General features: G+C 43.6%; 1 protein-coding gene across 1 annotated transcript in view; it reads right to left on the reverse strand.

Moving 5' to 3' along the window:
• Positions 1–22665, reverse strand: part of hdac5 (histone deacetylase 5) — a 46148-nt gene that overhangs the window by 17851 nt on the left and 5632 nt on the right. The window contains exons 3-16 of the mRNA XM_088069310.1: positions 17301–18169; positions 11085–11180; positions 9406–9668; positions 9177–9321; positions 8329–8434; positions 6840–6973; positions 5440–5571; positions 4610–4719; positions 3258–3374; positions 2438–2549; positions 2223–2336; positions 1891–2084; positions 1431–1549; positions 1157–1352 (exon numbers count right to left, since the gene is read on the reverse strand). Coding sequence (XP_087925436.1) covers positions 1157–1352; positions 1431–1549; positions 1891–2084; positions 2223–2336; positions 2438–2549; positions 3258–3374; positions 4610–4719; positions 5440–5571; positions 6840–6973; positions 8329–8434; positions 9177–9321; positions 9406–9668; positions 11085–11180; positions 17301–17457 — 1995 coding nt within the window. The 5' untranslated portion in view covers positions 17458–18169. The remainder of the gene's footprint in view (positions 1–1156; positions 1353–1430; positions 1550–1890; positions 2085–2222; positions 2337–2437; positions 2550–3257; positions 3375–4609; positions 4720–5439; positions 5572–6839; positions 6974–8328; positions 8435–9176; positions 9322–9405; positions 9669–11084; positions 11181–17300; positions 18170–22665) is intronic.

A 22665-nucleotide genomic window follows, 5' to 3' on the forward strand; every position in this document is an offset into this window, starting at 1 on the left:
AAAAACTGAAGAGTGAAAAGCGCCTAAAATGTCAGTCACTATGGGCTTTATAAATAAATTTGACTTGCCTTGACTAAGGGTTAATTAGATCCTGCCTTATTTGCATATTTAAACTTAAAATTTCAGCAAACTTCCGATGTAACATTTTTTTGTGAGCTAGTTATTGAAGCACATTGTGTCTTTTCTGTGACACCTTGTCAAACTTCGGTTATTCGAAGGTGTGTGCTTATAATAATCACGTCGTGCGCTGAGCTCACCGAGGCTTCAGCGTCGTTTCTGTGAAGAAGCTGCAGAAAAACTCAAACACTCTGCGGCTCAGGATGTGTGAAAACAATAATGCTGCGCGGGTGAAAACCACCTCAAGTTATCTGAGGTTCGGACCGAAGTGACGAGCTGCCGAGCGTTCGCTGCGATGATTCAGAAATCTGACACACGGCAACATCTGTAACAGAGCGAGCTGCAGGAGGACGGACGATGATGCATCTGTGTGATTCATCCCTCTGTGGGAAGATGATGCTGCGTAACAAACGTCTCCCGAGTTTAACACAGACTGCAGACCTCTGAGCCCCCACACCCCCGTCAGAGGAGCTCCAGGACCCCTTGTCCATCCCCCCTGGACCCCTAGAAACGTCCTACACTCCTAGAAATGCCAAAACATCTTAGAAAGACCTAAAATCCTACAATTCTCCCAAAAATCCAAGAAATGACGTAAAATCACAGATACGTCTGAAAATCCTAGAAATGTCCTAAAATCCTAGAACTGTCCGAAAGTCCTTTAAACGTCCTAAAATCCCAGTAACATCCCAAAATCATAGTAATGCCAGAAAATTCTAGAAACATTCTTAAATCCCAGATATGTCCTAAAATCCTATAACTGTCCTAAAATCCTAGAAATGTCCTAAAATCCTAGAAACATGGTAAAGTCCCAGATATGTCCAAAAAACTTAGAAGTGTCTTTAAATCCCAGAAATGTCCTAAAATCCTATAATTGTCCTAAAATCCTAGCAATGTCCTACATTTTTAACTGCAGTTTTTGGAGTATTAGGAATTGTTGAATTTCGCTGGTTTTGGTGTGGAGGAGTAAGTTGGCGGTCGTTCGGCGGCGGCCCGTGGAGGCGGGACTCGTGCGCCCGGCTGATAAAGGAGGAGCACTCACCTGTGTGTAGCTCCCTCTCTCCTCTTCGTCTCCGTCCCTCAGCTGGACCACGTCGTCGTCCTCCTCCTCTTCGTCCAGCTCGCTCTCTGTGCTCTCCCCTTTCACGTGCACGCTCCCGTGCTCCTCCTCCCCCCTCAGGTGCACGCCGAGCAGCTCAGAGGAGGGCGTGCTGTCATCTGACCCCTCCTTCTGCAGCCTGATTGGTCAGAGCAACAGTCAGAAAAGGTTCACGGGTATCGATAACAATCCATCGTGAGTCAGTCAGTGATGTCACCTGTGAAGCCCCGCCCCTTCATCGTCCTCCTGCATGTCATTGGTCTCCGTAAGCTCCTCCTCTGTCTCCTCTGGGTGGGTGGGCGGCGGTCTGGGAAGCTCCGCCCCCTTTGACAGCATCTACACAGACAAGGTCACGTTAGTGCGTGTGAGCGTTTGTGCATGTGTGAATGTGTGAATGCGCGTGTAAACGTGTGTGAATGTGTATGTGTATATGAACATGTGAATGTGTGTGAATGCCTGAATACGTGTGAGCAACGTGTGCGTGTGAGCCTGTATGACAGTGTGAATGTGTGTGAACGTGTGTGAAAGTGTACAGATGTGTGCGTGTGAGCCTGTATGACAGTGTGAATGTGTGTGAACGGGTGTGAAAGTGTACAGATGTGTGCGTGTGAGCCTGTATGACAGTGTGAATGTGTGTGAACGGGTGTGAAAGTGTACAGACGTGTGAGCGTGTGAACCTTGTAGTGTTTCTCCAGGAAGTGCTGGTGTTGCTGCTGAACCACCAGCTGCTGCAGGGCTTGGGGGGACTGGGGCAGAGGTGCACTCTGGGTCCGAGCCAACGGCCGATGGCGAGGCAACTTATTGACCGCCCGCATGCCGCCAGACACGCCTCTCTCCGCCGTAACCAGCGGCGACTGGCTGTACATGGGGACTGAGTGGGTGGAAGGACAGAGCAGATACAGGGTTGGACACTGGACGGACACGAACATGGATGTTAGTGCACTCGTGTGTGTGTGTGTGTGTGTGTGTGTGTGTGTGTGTGTGTGTGTGTGTGTGTATGTGTGTGTACCAGCGAGCATGGCGGTCTGCTGTCGGGCCTGCTCCAGCAGCAGAACGTGTTGAAGTAAAGAGGAATGGGCGGAGTGAGAGCTGGGGGGCGGAGTCTCCACCTCATGCCCCACCCCTGCAAACAAACATTATGACATGAAGAGATGCTGTGTGAGATTTTACTCGTTTATTGTGATAATTAAAGCAGAATAAATGATGAGTGATGTCGAGGTCTACCTGCAGGTAAGGAGGACGTGGAGAGAAACTTCCCTGTCAGAGCTCCGCCCCCTCGCAGTGATTGGATGGCTTGACGCTCGGCCTCCTGCTGGGTGGACAGCTTCTGAGGGGCCTGCAGGAACAAGAAACTTTTATTCAAGTTCCCCAAATACAAAGTAACAGGTAATCCCCTCGATCATCGTTCTGACGGGGTGTTCAGAGTGTGACCCACCGCGGGAGATTCAAAAAGCAGCTGTTAGCAGTTAGCAGCTAACGCAAAGAGGAACAGCTTCTGTAAATGTCAACAAACTGTTGATAATTTCTGTTTTTGTCAATTTCTAGCTGATAAATGGTCATTTGTGGCAAAAAAAAAATATGCATAGCAATCTTCTGGCTAGCTGGTTTTTCTTAAAATAAAAAAATAAAAGAAACTGCCAAAACTTTTGAAGAAAAATAATTGCAAAAAACTTTCAAAGGTGGAAAAAGTTTCCTTTAAAAATTGAAGATTTTTTAAAAGAAAAAAAAAAATCAACAAAAAATTTGAGAGATAAAAAGAAAAAAAACTTAAAATGTTTCTTTACTTTTTTAAACATCATCAAATTAAAAATATTGAAAAAGGCTAAAATGTTTTCTTTAAAAAAACTTATTTGTGAAGCCGATGCCCACAACAAACAACCCAATTTTTTTTTTATTTTTTTTTTTTAACTTTTCCAAGCTTGGAAATTCCTACTTTCAAATTCCACAGTCACGACCACACTACTGTTTCATGAGGACTTTTTTCTGTACGAGCTGCTGTTGTGTGTTAACATGTTGTTTGGATGAAAATGTGTGTGTGACCCACCGTGATGTGTGTGTTGGCGGGGAGGCCCAGGGAGATATTTGGCAGGGAGGGCGAGGTGTAGAGATTCAAAGGACTCAATGTCCCATCAGCCCCCAGCGTCTGGTGGAGAGACCTCAGCTGCAGACACAGAGCGAGAGAGTTTCAGTGAGTTTAACGGTCGCTCGTCTCTCTCTGTGAATCCTCGTCTCTTTAGGACGTTTAAAGACAATTTCATTAACTAGCTGATAAAAACCGCGTCAAACACATCTGTCAGTAATCAGCTGTTTGATCACACTTCACTTTCGCACTTCAGACTTCATAAAAAACTTGACCTGCTCGTGTTGGGATGAATTAATTATAAGCCTCATTATTCCTCATTATTCAATAAACGAACAAGTGACGTTTTTCTGCAGCGACACGATATAAATCAATATAACGATAAAATCATTTCAATTTTGTTTGCTGCAGATATTTACCAACTAATTTCTGTTTAAATTTTGATGCATTTTATTTTGTTTTTAAAGAGCTTCGGTCCACATTTGTTTCGTAAATGTACAAATAAAATGTTCAAATCAACTGATTTCCTGGATGTTTAAACAGAAGTCCAACTCTGACTACTGATAAACTGCTCTAAAAGTAAAGAAATACTGAGAAAACAGTCAAAACTGAGCGCAATTTAATCTGTAAAGTTAAACATTGTCCAAAGACAATACTCTACATATCATAAGAGCTACTGGAAACTGTTAACCCTTTGAAACCTGAAAAAATGGCTTGATTTCTTTCAAAAATAGTAATTTAAATAAATAGTAAAAAGTACAAGAAAAATGAATATAAATAAATTAAAAATAAATAAAATATAGCTTTTATCCCTAACTTTAAAAAAAAAAAAAATCTCTAATTTTCTTAATTTGTGCACTAATTTTGTCGTTGCCTTTTTTTCTCACGTTTTTGAAAGAAACTGCAATCATTTGCTCAGGTTTACTTGTGACAGAGAAGTGAAGTCACTCCTGGTTTCAAAGGGTTAATCAGATCTTTTTTCAATAACAGAGTCGCATTTTCTCATAATGCTGAGTTTTGTTATGAACAAAACAATAATTTATTCAAAGAAGCACTTTTTAGGAAAATAAATCTTTGGGAAACTTGCCTGATGATTACAGCAGCATTTTTCCTGGGTGAACATACAATTATAATTTTAAGAAAACATTTTAAAAACTAGTATTTGTGATGCTGAAATGTAATTATTCTGTATTTTTTTGGGGCCACAGTGAGCTGCAGGTGACAAGCTCGAGCTGAGTGGCCTTTATGAAAACCAGCTGGTGCACCACAAGTGTCTGTGAGTTAACCTTTAAACAATAAAGTGTGTGCGTGTGTACCTCAGTCTGTATGTTGGGGACAGACCCCGTGTTGCCGTTGGCGATAGCCGAATTGGAACTGTTGGGACTGCTGGGACCTGAACCCGGAGCGCTGTTACAGAGAGAGGAGACTGGTCCAGAGACACACAGAGGGACAGAGACAGAGAAAGTGTCATTAATCGTCTCTTTATTGACTAAAACTGAACTAAAGTACATACAAGGCAGATCAATAACACGCATACACACACACACACACACACACACACACACACACACACACACACAGTCTGCAGACGCACACACACAACAGCTGGAGCTCATCTGCTCACAGCTCACACTCTGCCTTTTCATTTACTCCTCTCCTCCATGTAGTTTTCTGTTTTAATGAACTGATACCTGTGGCTTTTATTGATATTTTGTTTCTTTATTGACCCAAAACAAACGTTACTTGTTACTTATACAGCAAATCTATAAAAGTGACGTACAGTCACATCCAAAATGCGTTTACAGGTGAACATGTGGGACGTGAGATATGTTTGAATATATGGACTTGATGTACAGTATTCTATTTTGTTTACTTATTTAATTATTATTATTATTATTCATGTGATCAGCTGTTAATTTTATTCACAGTTTAACTGTAACTGAGCTTTTGCAACACATGGCCGGTATCGTGTCAATAAAGCCTACTGAACTGAATTTAAGTTAATTCATCAAATGTCTCGTGTGTTATCAGAAACAGTATTTACACGTAAGTTTTCTGACTGTTTTCCACCTTTGTGATTCGGGTTAGGAGGGTTCGGGTCAGGGGTTCACAGACTGTCCTGTCAGGATGTGCAGTGTGTGTTTACCTGATATCTCTATGGCTCTCTTCTTAAAGGTGCTGATGACGGTCCCGTCCTTCCTGCGAAGGAGCGGAGAGCTCCGCCTCTCCGCCACTTTCTGCTTCAACCGCGATCGCACCTTCAGGTTGGGCTCTGAGACTGGAGACAGGAAGACGGCTCAGCTCGATGAATTTTCTAATAATTCTCCCTTTTTAAAGGTAATTTTCAGGTCTTTTTTGTCATCTGTTCCTTTTTTCCGCCTTTTTAACGTAATTTGTGGGACATTTCCTGCCCCCCCCCCCCTCCTTTTGGAAGGAACCAAACCACTTGCTCAGGTTTACAGGGTTAAGGCGTCTGGTGATTTGCCAGCAGGAGACTATCGGGGCGGATGCAGGAGGCTGTCTGGTAATCCTCCGTTACATTTTGGCTGCAGTCTGCCTGCTGGTGTATTTTGAGGAAGCTTTGGTTTAAAAGTCAAGGTTAAGGACAGAAAGCAGGAAGAGGAAGAAGCGTCCAGGTTTGATTGGTTTAAGCTGCCTAAAGAGGATCCAGGAGCAGAGTCGGCCGATCGGACCGGATAAACCGAGTGGCAGGAGAAACGTGTCCATCGAGATTCAGCAAACATCATTTCTACTGTGGCAGCTACTCAGGGCCGGCTCTGTGGAAAATCAGGGCTGGATTCTCGCGTGATCTCATGAATCCAACTTCCTCAGAGAAAGATTTAGAAAACTGCTAACCCATGTAATTAACATAAAAATAAGTGGTGCTATTTTCCACATTTTGAGTTTTAATCACTTTTTTATATATGAAGCAAAAACAAATTACAACCCTTGTCGACTACAACAACAGTTTGGCTGGGCGATATGACACCATAAAACGTGCAACAGCAGAGACGTGCCAACCAGTATAGATTTATAAATACCAAAACCTGATGGTGAAGTCAGCTCGGACACTACGTGCCTGTTTATTAACGTTGATATTCAACGTTTGAAACATGCTAAACGTAACGCATCAGCGGTTTGCAGACACCGACGATGCCAACATTTTCTTCTGGCGTCTGAGCTGTCCTAACTCTTTCTTTACATCGACACATTCAGAGAAATACTTTCACATGGCATCCGTTATATCTGAAACAGTGTGTGTGTGTGTGTGTGTGTGTGTGCGTGTGTGTGTGTGTGTGTGTGTGTGTGTGTGTGTGTGTGTGTGTGTGTGTGTGTGTGTGTGTGTGGGTGTGTGCGTGTGTTATCTCCAGGTTTAGGCTTCCTCTTCGCAGATGAGTCACACTCACGCACATACATACACACACATATATATAAACACATCACACTGTACCTCCTCCGCATAATCCCTCATCAAACCACACATACACACACCCGCTGTCTATCTGTGTCTGTGTGTGTTTGTGTGTGTGTGTGTGTGTGTCCTACCTGTCTTGCGGAGCGGGAAGTCGTCTTTGCCCTCGTAGTTCCCCAGCAGAGGGGGCAGTTTGTAGGAGGGAGGAGTTCCCGGGGTGTTACTCTGTGGAGGAGAGCCCTGCTCCAGGGAGGTGTGCTGGGCTCCCCTGCAAACACACACACACACACACACACACACACACACACACACACACACACACACACACACACACACACACAGGGACAGAGTGAGTTAACTGTGTGGTGAAACAGTCTCTGAAGATTCAGTGAAGTCATCTTCATGTTGTCATTTCCCAGAATGCCTCTCCTGTTATTTCCTGTTAATCTGGATTTATGCTGCGTTCATGTGACGTCAGAAGGTCGTAGTTTCGGAGTTGGGAAGTTGTTCTTCCGACTCTGTTGTGTTGATGAGCTCTGAGGTCGTAAAGTGGGAACAACATGGAAGCTAAGGAGAAGCTGGGCTGCATTTTAATGCTGAGAGCGTTTAAACCAGAGGCTGATATATATTTATGTAAAATATGATTTATATTGTCTCTCTACATGAGCTGCAGTTAACATTGATACAATTTTGCACTTTACATGTGATCAAAAGTTAATATTTAATACGTGAATTAATAAAAAAGTTTATTCCCATTGAGCAAACATTGACTTTTCCCGCCATGTTTCTGCATTTATGACGTGGCGTCGGCGCCTCGTGTTGTAAAACACTTTGCAGCTTTGTCGAAACGATGACGGTGGTTTGTGAAAGTTAACATCAGTAAACTTCTCTCCTTCTAACCGATGCCCGGACATTCCTCCTTCACTCCCTGGATGATGCAAAACAAGTAGTTTTGTTGGCTCTTTGTGGCGTTGCTCGAACTACAGGCTCAACATTTGCATTTTTTCATTGCCTGCAAACGGCGCCACCACCGCCGACAAAACCTAAAGACGTGCACCAAGAGACAGACCCTCTCAAAGTCCGACCGAAATCCCATCAATCGGTAAAACGAGGCAGGTTTAGATGATGTCCCTGCACCGCCTATTTCTGCCAAAAATGTTTTTATCAACAGGTTTTAACGCCCCGTTTAGCTGTAAGAAGCAGAGTTTGTGAACAGGAAGTGGGCGTGTCGTTATTTATTGTAACATTAATAATGAAAGTTTGGTGATGCTGATGTATCACTGCATTCAGTGATTATATTTTTTTAATATTTTTTTATGTAACCCATTATTTTGAGCTTTTGCACTGCAATATCTGTTTGTTTTTAAATAAAATTCCAATTTTCTAAGCATTTTTAAAATTTTGAAAGATTAATTTAAGACATTTTATACCAATTAAAGCCTTATTTTCATATTAATGAATTTATGCCTTTTTAGAAGGTTAAATATGATTTAAATGAAGACTTTCTCAGGATCTGCGGGAACCCTGCGCAGCTCTGGTGATCCAGTTTGGGAACCAGCGATGAGTTCAGATCAGAGCGAGTCAGTGTGTCATGTGACGGGCTGATTTTCTGCAGAACCTCACCAGCACTTTGGGGAGAAGGAATGGTTCAGTCCGCCGATGCCGGGCTCTTTCTTATTGAGGAGGAACTCCTGCAGCTTCAGCTTCACCTCTGTGCTGGCGATGGCACCTTCCAAAAAACACCAAAGAGTCATCAGGGGACAGAAGCAGCGTCTCACAGAGACAGTAAACACGTGCTCAGCATGGTAGTGATTAGTCTTGCAGAGCCGGACCCATTTTGGATTGTGGAAAACGGTCCGGCTGATCCGGTCCACATTCTGCACTCATGCTGCATTCACACCAAATCTGTCACTAGGTGGGTTTCCATCACAGATTTGCGCAAAACTTAAGTGATATTTTCAAAAATCCGATAAAACGCGATTGCCGGTTGCTGCGTTTGTTATGTTTTCCGACTTTTCTCCCGATGTTACGTGGCTTTTCTCTCACTATAACATCCTGGTAACCATGGCGATGGATGTTCAAAACATTAACAGGATTATTTCTATTGCAGCCGGTCAATAAAGCCGATTTAACATCGCCGTTATTTCTTTGTCTCGTATCAGAGTGAAGAAGATCTCAGTCTCTTCCTTTCGTAGAATGTCACGTGACTTTTTCTTCTTCTTTGGGTTTAATGGCGGGTCTCATCCCCACCACCCGCTGTTATACATCATATGAGCTAGAAAAGACAAAAAAAAGTGTTTCCACTGTAGTTTTGTGATCACCTGAAATACCGCCTCATGCGAGCATAAAAACCTTTTTGCGATAAAGCGAGTTTTTTCTGAACTGACGTGTTTCCATTAGGCGTATTTTGTATTTGCAATTTCAGTTTGCGCGGTTTGAGTGTTGATGGAGACCCGCCTTGTGTCACTCACTCTCTTTGCCTTTCTCCTTGTTCCTCAGCAGCAGCAGCTGCTGCTCCAGTCGATGTTTCTCCTGCTCCTCGTGTCTCTGCTGCTCCAGTTTCCTCTTCTGCTCCAGCTCCTGCTGCCGCTTCGCCGCCAGCAGCTCCTGTTGTTGCTTCACACAAACACACACACGTTACGGTGGCGACCGTCAGGACAAGGTGCGTGCGTGATGGGCGGTCGGATACCTGTCGCCTACCTTCAGGTGCTCCTGCAGCTGGACTTCGTGCTGTCTGGTGAGGACTTCGTGTTTCTTCTGAAACTCGGCGAACAGCAGCTGTTTCTGCAGCTCCTGCTGCTGTTTGAGCAGCACGAGTTCCTGCTGGAGCTGCTGCTCTCTCATGGCCGTGTCCACCGCCGCCGCGCCCGCAGACAGAGAGCCCACCCTGGGCTCCGTCCGCAGGTCCACCGGGCCTCCTCCTCCACCTCCACCTCCTCCTGGGCTTTCTCCTGGACCACCACCTGCAAAAACAGCACCTTTACTCATCCTGATTACATCGCTTTTTTCTCCTCATTCATTCACACTTTATTCACAGAGGCAATAAAAAAGATAAATAGAAACATGATTTTAAGTAAAATTAGTCGTATGAAATGGGAAACCCTGATCAGCTGTTCACAGCTTGTAAGTAGACATTAGAAGATGTACAAGTTTACAAAAGAAAATTTCATCCTGCAACTTAACTAACTTAACTAATCTAAAACTTTAAAATCATTTAAAATTACTCTGAGATCCTAAAAGTATAGTAACAGTAAACAGTAACAACACATAAAGACAAATGGCACATGGAGAAGAGCAGTATTAATTACCTGGGGTATGTATTTCATATAGAGTAGTCATTGAAATAAATACATTAAAAAAAATCTAAATAATAAAAATAATAAAATAATTTTAAGTCTTCAGCCACACGAGGTTCTAGGAATGAACGTACGTTAGCTGTTGTCTCAACAGACATTTTTATAGAGCTTTCATGTTCATTTCTTATCACTAAAACTTCAACATTTGAACTTTCATTTCTGTCCCGTTTTCTTCTGGAGGATCTGTAGGTTGCTGTCCTTTCTTAACTCCGTCTGTAGATCTATTTAAGTGTACGCTGGATAATACCGTACGGTGTTCCTGCTTTGGTTAATTCACAGACATGACTGTTATTTATTGATATTATTGTTTTTTATTGTCGTCTTTTCTTCTGTTGCATTTTTTCACTGGTTGCAGATTTGTTTGCTATTTAATCCGTTTCATCCTTTTTAGTGATTTTTATGTGATTTGTGACGTTTATTGTGTTTTTATTCACATGCTGTCTGTGCGTGTGTGTGTATTGTATGAAGCACTTTGTGTTATAGTTTGTTAGAATGAAAAACAGCTATGCAAGTAAATTGATTGATTTGACCACCAAATTCTGTTCAGATCAGTAAGTCCGAGTGAGCGTTTGTGCCAAATTTAACAAAAAACCACTTTTTTTTTAGGTGTTTCAAGGTGTTCTTTAGATATTGTGCTTATTATAATGAGAAAGACAAGGTCACAGTGACCGTAAGCTTTAGCCTATGATTCACAAGAATGAGAAAGACGAGGTCATGCTGATCTGACCGCCAAAATCTCATCAGTTCATCGTTAAAGCTCCGCGAACGTTTGTGCCAAATCGGGAAAAATTCCCTCAAGGCGTCCTTGAGATGTTGCACTCATGAGAATGAGACGGACTCTTTTGGTTTTTGTTTCCGTCAGCGGTCAAACGTTCGTCACTGCTTTTTGCCAACTGAGAAATAAAACGCAGATGGATTTGAGCTTGAAGTTGCTCTCGAACCCACGCAGACTGTCAGGGTCGCCTCACACCTCTGAGACGGTCCACTGATCCACCCACCACCTCCTCTAAAACAGGGACTCACCTCCTTCTCCTCCTCCTCCTCCTCCTCCTCTCTGCTCGCCGGCTGCTCCTACGGGGCTCTGCATGCCCGACGGCAGGCTGCTCTTCACCTCCACCACTGCAGGACACACAGAGACACTGATTAGTCAGGAAAATGCTGTCAGACCATTACATCACACACACACACACACACACACACACACACACACACACACACACACACACAGAGTTGCCGTTTCATTCAGAGGAGCTGTGATAGAGTAACAGGCAGGAACTCAGCTTAGCTTAGCACTGATTCACCCTCTGTCCGACAGCGGGGCCCAGATTGGGACGAGGGGCCACATTTACAAAATACAGGAGGTCAGGGGTCAGTCGTCTTTCAGATTTAGTCGATCTAGTCGTTGACAGTTCTAGAAATTTCCAGGATTTTACAGCATTTCTAAGATTTGAGGATATTTCTAAGATTTTAAGGATTTTTCTGGTATTTTAGGACATCAGTGTCTCAGCTGTGTCCTCTGTCGGGGGTGTGGGGGATCCTCCACTGGCTCTTTTTTGATGCTGTTTTATGTCTCTGACACCTTATGGAGACTAAAAAGGACAAAAACTATTCACAGTGTGAATCACTTTTTTTTTTTTGTGAATTAGAAAATGGTTGTGGGCCACTTGGGGCCCTGTCAGGGGCCAGATTTGCCCCGCGCAACAGAAGTTGAGAATCACTGCATTAACGAATCAACTGGCCGATGGGGGAAAAATCAGCAGATCACCTCAAAATGAACAGATTGGTCTCGTTCACAGAGTTCTCGCCACCTGGTCCAGGTGTGTGTCCAACACTTTCTCCTGTAGGTGCTGCAGTCAGCTCGCTCTTTGCAGTCGGAGCGCCGCACGTTTACGCTCTGATACAGACGCCAGCAGCGTGACGAGGAGCACTGAGCGCTGCACGTATGGCATTTCAGTGTGTGTGTGTGTGTGTGTGTAGGGGCTCTGCACCTGTCGACGTGCCCTTGAGCAGAGCGCTGACCCTGACCTGCCGGTGCTCTGCTGGCCTCAGCTGACCCTGATACTGGATCAGTGTTGGGATGTCAGGCTCTCACCGTCTGACGGCCAGAGAGGAAATTCAATTAGGAAGAACCTGCGCTGTCGTCTGACCTCTGACCTGTCTCCACAGGGCAGTGGACGCTCCGATTGGTCCCCCTGCACTGAGACACGCCCCCTCCGCTCCTGCGGCCCACGTGGGCTCTAAGCTCATCAAACGCCAACAGCCAAAATCAGGCCAAGCTCGTTACGGGAGGATTGTGACGACCGAGATGAAGGAAAGATTTCATCATCTCAGATCTTCAACCTAAGAGGGAAACATCAGCCGCAACTCAAAGACACCGTAACAGCAAAAAGACACCGTAACAGCGAAAAGACACCGTTACAGCTCAAAGACACCGTAACAGCAAAAAGACACCGTTACAGCTCAAAGACAAAGACACCGTTACAGCTCAAAGACACCGTTACAGCTCAAAGACACCATTACAGCAAAGAAACATTGTTACAGCTCGATGGCGGAGAAAATCAGCGGGTTATCTCAAAATGAACAAATCAGTCTCAGCGAGAAAAAAAAACTGTTAAAGCTCAAAGACACTATTACAGCAAAAAAATAAAAATCACGCGAAAAGACACCATTAAAGTGAAAAGACACCATTAAAGTGAAAAGACACATTACTGCAAAAAAATCCCTATTAAAGCAAAAACACACCGATACAGCTCAAACCCAGCTAGCAGGTAATGCTCCCACAACACTCTCTAATGTTACCGACACATTGTAATAATGTTTAAAGACATCTGAATCTAACATTCAAAGAAGGTTTTAAGGATATTTATCATGTCAGTTAGTGTTCCTATAAATGCTGACGATGTTTGTGGAGAAGGTTACCCAACTTTACAAACAACATTTTGGAAACTAAAAGAAAAGTTGCCACTGAAAACATTACTAAAACATCGCATTGTACCGTTCTCAGAACGTTTTTAGAGCCAAAAATTGCCAGTTGGTAAGACAACGTTACAGCTCAAAGACGCCGTCACAGCGCTTCTTTCTACAGCAAACAGACGGCTGCAGAGAAGCTGGTGAGCGTTCAGTCACACTGTGGTCGATTCAAAACCCGAAACTGAGAGAGCTGCAGATAAATAAGACCGTGTGTGTGTGTGTGTGTGTGTGTGTGTGTGTGTGTGTGTGTGCGGCCTCTAACATCTAAATTACCTAAACAAATATTCTGGCGTTTCACTGTGACGCACGTGTCTCCCCTTCCACTACAACACACACTCTGTCCCTGTGTGAGTGTGTGTGTGTCTGTTTGGCAGGAGAGCAGCATTCCACAGCAGCCAGCGTCTGACGTCAAACTCAAGACATTTATAGTCTGGTAAACACACACACACACACACACACACACACACTAACGTACAGTCTGACAAAGAGGCAGCATCTCAGTCGGTCATGTTTGCTCGCTGCAGCAGCAAAAAGACCGAATCTATCCAGTTCAGGAATGTTCCTAAAGATTAATTTCCCCGATATTTGACCTTCTGAAACCTGAGCAAACATGGAGAAAAAGCAACTTCACATAAAAAGACCTAATAATTGGCAAAAAGTGACAAAAAAATTACTGAAAACACAAACAACAACAACAAAATACATAAATAAATAACCCTGCTAACTGTTTTGGAGCATTTTAGGTGCTTTTCACTCTCCATGTTGTGATAACTGTGTGTGTGTTGATGCATGTGTCCTAAATGTAGTCCAGATTGTGTATTTGAGTGTAATCAGTGAATTTGCAGCTCAGCTCCTACAATAAGTCTAAAATACACTGTGGAAACTAAATAGTTACATTCAGACTGTTCAAGTCCAAAAATGCTCCATTGAAACCCATTCAAACTGACATTTTTGATCCCACAGCCATCAGAGCAGAAAAACAGGACTTGTATTATTTCTGGGTGTCATTCTGGGCTTTTGACTCTGAATTTGTCATTTTGACTATTTTCCACCTGATGAGGTCATTTTGACCATATTTGGCATCTGGAGGAAATACATGCTATTTCCACTAGGTGACCTGTCACAGTCAATGTAGCTGCTGATCAAAGTACAAAATCATATCAATGTCTATGTAGTTTGTTGTGCAGTTTGATGTGTATTTTGTGTAGTTTGATATGCTTTTTGATGTCCTGTCTGCTGTGTAGTTTAATGTGAGGTTTGATCTGAGGTTTAATGTGTAGTTTGTTAAATTGTTTTTGTAGTTTGCTGTATGCTGTATGCTGTTTGTTGGGTAGGTTGATGTGTAGTTTGCTGTTTAATTTGTTGTGTAGTTGGTTGTATAGTTTTTGATGCCATTTGTTGTGTAGTTTGTTATGTCGTTTGATGTGTAATTTGTTGTGTAGTTTGCTGTTTAGTTACTTGAGTAGTTCGATGTGCAGTGTTGTGTAGTTACTTGCGTAGTTTGCTATGTAGTTAGTTGTGAGGTTTGTTGACTTTTCTCACAGTTTGTTTGCGTGTCTGTGATTTTACGGAGCTGCTGCTGGACAAATTTCTGGAAACCAATATTCCTCTTTTCTCTTCTCTCTGTCTTTTTCGTTCTGCGCCGCTAAAAGAAAACTAGGCACCATGACATCAGCCCTGCAAAACACTAAAAAAAGCCACGAGATGGAGGGGGAGAGAGAGAGAGAGAGAGGGAGAGAGAGAGAGAGAGAGAGAGAGAGAGAGAGAGAGAGAGAGAGAGAGAGAGAGAGAGAGAGAGAGGGAGAGAGAGAGGGAGAGAGAGAGAGAGGGAGAGAGAGAGAGAGAGAGAGAGAGAGAGAGAGAGAGAGAGGGAGAGAGAGAGAGAGGGGGAGAGAGGGGGAGAGAAAAACGGAGCAGGAGAGGGAGGTAAAAATAGTATAATGGCTGTGTGTACTTTAGACAAATTAGAAGCTTAGAGAGAGCGAGCAGTCACATGTGTGGCGTTGCTATGGAGACGGAGGGTGGGTCAGGAGTATTATGGGCTGGCAGGCTGTAGGTCATCCACAGCGGATGCGGTCTGTTGTTACACCAGCCTTCAAACGTCTCTGACAACATCTGGTTCACTCAGTCACAGGAAGTCTGCACATTTCTAAATGAGAGTGAGAGCTGACTGCACACGGCTCTCAACATGGAGGTGGCTGAGCTACCGGCTAACGGTGCTAACTTTGGGATAGAGTTGGGATGATTTTCAGTTTTGCTGGTCCAGCGTACAAGCTTAAACCGGTTTAATTTATGCAAAATGGCTGAACCGGCATTTGTGTCGCTATGTCGTGTTGAAATTATCTTCAGTCAGCACTACATGTGATTCAAACTGTGTTAGAAATAAACAGTTTGAGTGATTCGTATATGTTTGTAAATTTACAAACAGAGCAACTCGTGTAACACAGACTGTACGTAAGTAACTGCTGAGGCGAGGCGGCCGGTGACATCAACACGAAAGAGAGACATTTCAGCAGAGGGGGGAGAGCAGCACATGTTTGTTTACTTTTTGGGCTGATCAGAGGAACAGAGTTACTTCATCTAAAAGACAAAAACTGCAAAAACATGTCAACATTTTAGATTTGAAGCAGACAAAGAGCTGTCCTTCCTGGCTGCAGGTGTCTGAGCTGAACTTTCATCAGACACCTTGTTTCTTTATGTATCTGTCGCTCGCTTTGAAAGCGCCGCAGTAGACGAGGACCGGCTGATTCACGGCTGGAGAGAGACCGCTGAGACGCTGAAAGATTCTGCTGCGGTAAATGATCACCACTAAAAACAAGCTAAGCTAACATTACCCGTTTGTCATTTTCAGTAAATATCATAATTAAAAAATGTGTGTTTTCTGATTTAAAAAGAAGTGAAGTCAGCTGCTCACCATCTTTTAAGTATCAGGTCTGCTGTCTGATCTGGAGCGCACAGCTGATAGCTACGTGGTTTAGGAATGTATTTAATGGGTGCAGTGTGGACAGAGAGCTCCGCTTTTACATAACGCGACGTGAGAGTTCAATGCTCACTGTTGGGACATGTTGTCTGTACACGTTATAGTCTATATTTTCCACTAAGGAGCTGCTGCTGAATCATGCAGGATACCTGGCAAAATTGTGTTCGTTTTGAAAATTTTCACACCAGGCCACCTCTACTCTGGGCTCTGTGTTTATTGAGGGGATGTGTGGAGTCACTTTGAATTAAGAAAAATCACACAACAACACAAACAATCTGTGGAGGCAGCAGAGCAGCAGCTCGTGTGTTCAGAGAGATAAAATTACTGTTTTTGTCGACGGTGACTGGCTTTGAGGAGAGAACAGATACGTTTCACCTAAAATAAAATGCCAACATTTTAAAAACAACAAAATACATGCTATGTATTTTTTTAAAAGTATTTCTTGTTCTTATGTTTCTGTGAAACTGCATGTTTGTGAAGCACTGATCATCCAACTGCATAAATAAGATTAGTCTGCAGAGTTGTGTAAGAGTTTGTGAACAGATGTTTTGTAGTTTTGCTGCTGTTAAACATGAACCACGTTTACTTTAGTATATTAAGAATTTTCTCTGTTTTTCAGTAAATTAGCAAAGAGCAATTTGTCAAGAAATGTCCAGAATACATCAAAAAAAAGTAAAAGGTGAGAAGTAAATTACTTTAAAAAAATCTGTGAGGAGACATTAAAAAAGATATTTAAAAACTATCAGATATTAAAAAGGAGAAATTGTCAAGAAAAATTACACATTTAAAGTATGTCAGACATTTTTTTGTACTTTCTTCAGATCATTGTCTTGTCTATTTTTGTTTGAATGTTTTTGTTCATTTTTAGGTAAATTTCTTGTACTTTTTCACTTCCTTCTGGCTATTTTTCTTATTATTTCCTCTTTTATAGTTATCGCCTTCTTCTCGTGTTTTAGAAAAAAAAACAAGCCAATTTGTTCAGGTCACAAAGGGTTAACTGGGTCCATGACTTTTGTGTCTTAGCTGCTGCTGCAGCTCAAACTGCTGACCGTGTTGATGAGCGGGTCAAACTACAATAACTAACTTCCTGCAGCGGCGTGCTGCTGTCCTTCCACCCTGCATCTAAACCTCCGAGCGCCTCCTCGCATCTGCGTTTCATAACCGCTCAGCTGCTGCGATGCACCAAAACACAACACGGAGAGACTACAGGAAGCCTCTCTGACAGTCTGATGCTCCGTCAAACCTCCAGCCCCCTCCTCCCCTCCCCTCCTCTCCCTGAGATGACTCACCGGCGGTGGGCATGGCGGCGCTGGAGCCCCTGTCGCCGCTCAGGAGCTCCAGAGGCTGGTGGTGGCTGTCGGCGCTGGCGGAGGAGAAACAGGACTCCGTCTCATAGATGGTCTGCAACATGGCGCACAATCCTGACACGGTGGGATGCAACAGCATGCCAGGACGAGAGGCAGCGCTCCCCTCCGTCACAGTCAGTCCTCCCTCAGAGACATCCGCTCGGCTCCGCTCAGGACGCACACACACTCAGAGACGCTCTCAGATTAATTCAATCAACGAGCGATCTGTTAACACTCGTGAAGGTTTCCTGTGCTTCTGTTCTTCAAACTGACTCAGAAATCACCAAGAATTCAGGGCAGAGACCTCCTCTGTGCTTTTATTGTGTAATCCAGCAGAGATATCCGGTTTCGGCTACAGATTTTTGCAGGTATCCTCTGAGTTTCCTCTGAGATTAACCTGCCCGGCTGTCCAGTTTGTGATGTCCAATCAATGGGACAAAATCCTCCCAGAAATCCTCCTCTCTGCCGAGTTAAAAGAGTGAATAAAAATCAAAAAGATGTGCAGCTTTGAGTGTCACATTTAAGAAAACACGGACGCTGCTTTGACCTGAAATGTGACTTTCCGCTCAGCCGTCTCCATCACTTTGAGTCCTCGGAGCTCTTCGCTGCACGCTTTGTTGCAGAAAAAAAAGTTGCACCGAACACCTCTGAGTCAAACTGGACGCGCAAAACCAAAATTAGGAGGTGATGAATGAAATCTCGTCGCTGCAGCCTCCTCGCCGCTTCTCGACAACACAACAGAAAATCCAGAGGAGAAGCAGAATTCCCCCGCTCGCCTGCATCAAAGGATCCTCATGCTGTTCTCCTCCTGGCTGACGAGAGGAAGAGGAGAGGAGGAGGAGGAGGAGGAGGAGGAGGAGGAGGAGGAGGAAGAGGAGGAGAGGCGAGGACGTAAATAGCTTTGGGAGAGTGCTCCCCGAGGTTCCATGCTTCTAAAATTAGAACGAAGCGCTGAGAGAAAGACAGAGAGGAGGAAATGGAGGGAGAGCCGTGTGATTATGAAAAGAGGGAAAAAAAAGCGAGCGGCCGCGAGTTAGAAAATAAAAAATAGAAAAATCACAGAGCGTCCTCTTATCAGCGCTCAGAGAGCTGCTGCAGGAACAGCTGCTGCTCAGACGGCTGATATTCACCGTCTGAGAGCCACTGCCGAGTGTGTGTGTGTGTGTGTGTGTGTGTGTGTGTGTGTGTGTGAGCTGCTGAATGAACGAGAGAGAGAGAGAGAGAGAGAGAGAGAGAGAGAGGGGGGGGGGAGGAGGAAGGAGGCTGAAAGTGGATCACTGGGTGGAAAGGAAGTTAAACGGATGAGGAGAAAGTCAACAAGAGCGCATTTCACTGAACTGACGAGTCTCTCAGCGTCCCCCTGTCCCTCCGTCCGCCCCCCCTGTCCCTCCGTCCGTCCCCCCTGTCCCTCTGTCCCTCTGCTGCATGTCTCTGTTGTTTAAAGATTAAAGAGGAGGGAGCGAGCAGAGGAGCATTTACTAACACAGGAGATGGGGGGTTGATGGAGGGACTACGGCTGAAAATAGCCTGCCAGGAGGAGGAGGAGCTGCAGATAAAAATAGACGGAGAGGGAGAGCAGTAAGCCTGCAGCTCCGGGGAGGAGGAGGAGGAGGAGGAGGAGGAGGAGGAGGTGGTGCTGTCATGTTCCTGCACCGCTCTGCCCAGAGATCACCTGTCAATCAAACAGAGTGGGCGGGACCGTGGCCTCTTCCTTTAAATTTTGAGTTTCTGCAGGTGGAGGTCGTCCCGGTTTGATTCGCGGCCCCGAAAAATACTTTGAGCACCTTTAAAACCCAGAACTCAGGTCGATGAGGCTGCAGAACCAGAGAGTTTAAAAAAATCACCTCTGAAAACCCATTTTTATAGATTATAGCTATGTGATGTTCTCTTTTTTAATCTCTTTTTATTTAGTCTTTTTATTATTTTAATATTCCTTTTATTTGTGGTTTGGTTGCTTTTACCGTTTCTGTTGGTTTTTTTTGTCTATTTCTTTGTATTTTTTATAATATATGTAAACTCTGTTTTGAAAGGTGCTATACAATAAAGATTTTTATATTGTCCTTATTATTATTATAATTATTATTATTGGAGTTAGGCTGCAGAATCAGTGTCTTTTTTTTCTTAAAACTCATTTTTATAGACTTGCTTTTATGTAATGTTGTCTTTTTACTCCATCTTTTCATTTTGTCTTGTTATTTCTTTTATTTTTATTTTATTAATCTCTTTATTGTCCCATAGGGAAATTTGTTTTCTCATATTTGGGGTTTGATTGCCCTTATTAGTCTGTTTCTGTATTATTTTATATTGACATTGTACATCCTGCATCTTGCATTATTTGCTTGCATTATTATTTTATCCTTACTTTATCATTGTTTATTATTCTATTATTATTATTACTATTATTACTATTATTATTATTATTATTATTATTATTATTATTATTGATATTATTGATATTATTATTACTGACATAAGGATGCAGAATCAGTGAAAACACATTTTTATAGACTTGCTTTTAAGTGAAAAAAAAAACAATCAAACCAATGTCCTCGGCTCCAAAAAGGGTTAATAGTTAAAGAAAACAGGTATAAAATGTGAGTTTGTTTTTTGTTTCTGCGGCGTGGACGTGTTCGGGTCTCTGTCTGTCGGTGTGACGGCGCTCGGTTGGACTGTTTGAGCGTTTCTCCGGGCCGTAGCGTGGCAGTGTGGGTATTATTAATTGAAAGTGCTGGCTGCTGTTTTCTATTTTTAGTGTTTGTTTGTTCCATTCAGCCGCTCGGCGCTCGCTGAAGCTTTGAGGAACGTTTCGGTGTTTTAACGTGAGACCAGGAGCTGATCTGTGAAAGAAAATCAGCTCAGGACGGCGACTTGGACCCGTCAGCTCTGAGCGATACGATTTCATCGAATCATTTGATCGTCGCCTTCATCCCACCCCCCCTCCTCCTCCTCGTCCCCCTCTGCGTCCTCGCCTCCTGTGTGAACAGCTCTGTGTCCTCGAGCAGGTCCAGGACCGCCCCGCTGTGACTCACACAGACCGGATCCATAGACAGAGGAGGGAACATTAACACGCAAAAAACACCGAAAACTGATTTCTGACGGCGTTCAGAAATCTGCAGCCGTCAAAGAGTGACGTTATCTGTCCACAGAGACACGCACCGGGACGGCCAACTGACCGCCATCTGAGACGTCTCCATGCTCTCACATACTAAACACATCTGCTGAAGGTGTGTGTGTGTGTGTGTGTGTGTGTGTGTGTGTGTACTGCAGCAGCTCAGCGGATGACTCATCTCTGCGTTTCTATTTGAGGCGCATCAACCCCTGGAGTCACACTGCTGTCTGTGTGTGTGTGTCTGTGTGTTATGTGCTATATCTGTATCCATGACAACCAAATTACAGCCGGTCTGTCCGTCAGTCAGTCGGTCAGAGACAAAGGTGCCAACAAACACCAGCGGAGGCCGCGCAGGTGTTTTCACTGTGAGCTGCACAATTAATCCGTCTGCCGCGTCCTGATCATCCATTAATCATTTAAATGTTTCCACAGCTGTTTGTTCGATTTATCTGTCAAATGTTAATTTGGGGTTTTTTTGTTGTTTTGTTTTAGGAGTTTGTTTGTTTCCTTCTTCATTACGGTTTCTGTTGTTCTCTCGTTGAGGGTAAGAGCCTCTGGCTTCTTTTATTCATCTGAACTTTATGCCGTTTTTAAATTGTGTGAAAATGATCTAAAATAAAATAAATAAACATAAATCACATGCTCAGCTCCGTGCTGCCTGTCAGACAGTTTTGGCATCAGAGGTTTGGTTATTCTTTTTTTTTATTAAATTTTTTTTTTTTTTTTAGCATTTTTGGAAAAAAATCTGCTGATGTGCAACATATTTAACCCATTCAGAACCAAATTATGTTCCAAACACAAAAAATATATATGCTGATGAATAAAAAAATAGGATACTGTTAAGTTTTTTGGTCGATTCCAATGGACAAAGAGTCTTGACGCAGAAATCTCCGAAAAATGAACATGAAGATAAGCACATTTACAAACGGGGAGCAGCGTAACCTTATTGGTGGTTTCAGAAGCTGAAAGTTGTGTTTCCTCCGTCAGGTTTGCAACTTCAGTTTTTACATTATGATATTTCTGCAGAGACATCGAGAAAAACGCTTGTTTCTCCAATTAACAGAATCGGCTACACGTGTGCGGCAGACACAGCTGCTTTTAAAGGAAATTAGAAATGACACGCAAAACGGCGAACATTCATCATAAACTAAAGCAGGTCTGCGTTTAGCCCGTAACAGCAAAACGTTAACAAAAGATTGTTTACAAACTCACTCGGGATTATCCCACTCATTCATTCACGTGTGGCGGCCCGCCATCTGCCGCCACGTACGGATTTTATATTTTTGGAGCCGGACTGTTTATTAGTTTATTATTATTAGGAGTTCTCTCGTTCATTTATTGACTGCACACAGTGTCAGAGAGCAGAGCGTACTCTGGGCACAGACGGAGCAGCAGAACTTCGGGAGCACTGAAAGTGAAGTGTTCATTGTTCAGGGTCTAAAAGTTTGCTTTCACTCGCTTCTGCAGCAGCTGCTCCTCTCATCCACCTGATTGGATGTGATCAACAGATCAATTATCTACCCCGCAACTTTAAACTCCACAAACTGTTGCTGAAGAAAAAATAACTCATGACGAGTTCTGCCTGCGCTGCCTTCAGGGACCCACAAAAACCTCACTTTAACAATCTGACCTCTCCCTTTAACCTCAGGGAGCCAAACATCAGCTGGAATAAGTGCTGCTACAACTCTTCAGATCTGTCCATCCTCCTCAGACTGTTTCCCTCCGCTCAGTAAACTGAGCTGCTGACTCAATAAAGTTTCCTTTATTTCACTGCCGAAAACAAACGTCACAACAGAGTCACCAAACGCCCCGACGAACAGACCGAGTGAACTGGGACGTCCAAACTTTGACACAGTGAACACAAAGATCCGGTCAAAGAGCAGCAACAGAAACTCTGAATCTAACAGAGACAACCAAAAGACAAAGAGACACTGGTACTCAACATAGGGCCCGCAGGCCAAATCTGGCCCCCAGATAGGGTGCCGTGTGGCCCCCCAACCATTTTGTAATTCATATTTTAAATAAAGTGATTCACAATGTGAATCGTTTTTGTCCTTTTAGTGTCAATAAAGAGTCAGAGACATAAAACAGCATCAAAATAGAGCTTCTTGATCAAAAGAAGAGCCAGAGGAGGATCCCCCACACCCCCCACAGAGGACACACACACTAATGTCCTAAAATACTAGAAATGTCCCAAAT

The sequence above is a fragment of the Plectropomus leopardus genome, chromosome 18 (assembly GCF_026936395.1).
Source record: "Plectropomus leopardus strain MGB_pleo_1.0 chromosome 18, ASM2693639v1, whole genome shotgun sequence".
Taxonomy (NCBI): domain Eukaryota; kingdom Metazoa; phylum Chordata; class Actinopteri; order Perciformes; family Serranidae; genus Plectropomus; species Plectropomus leopardus.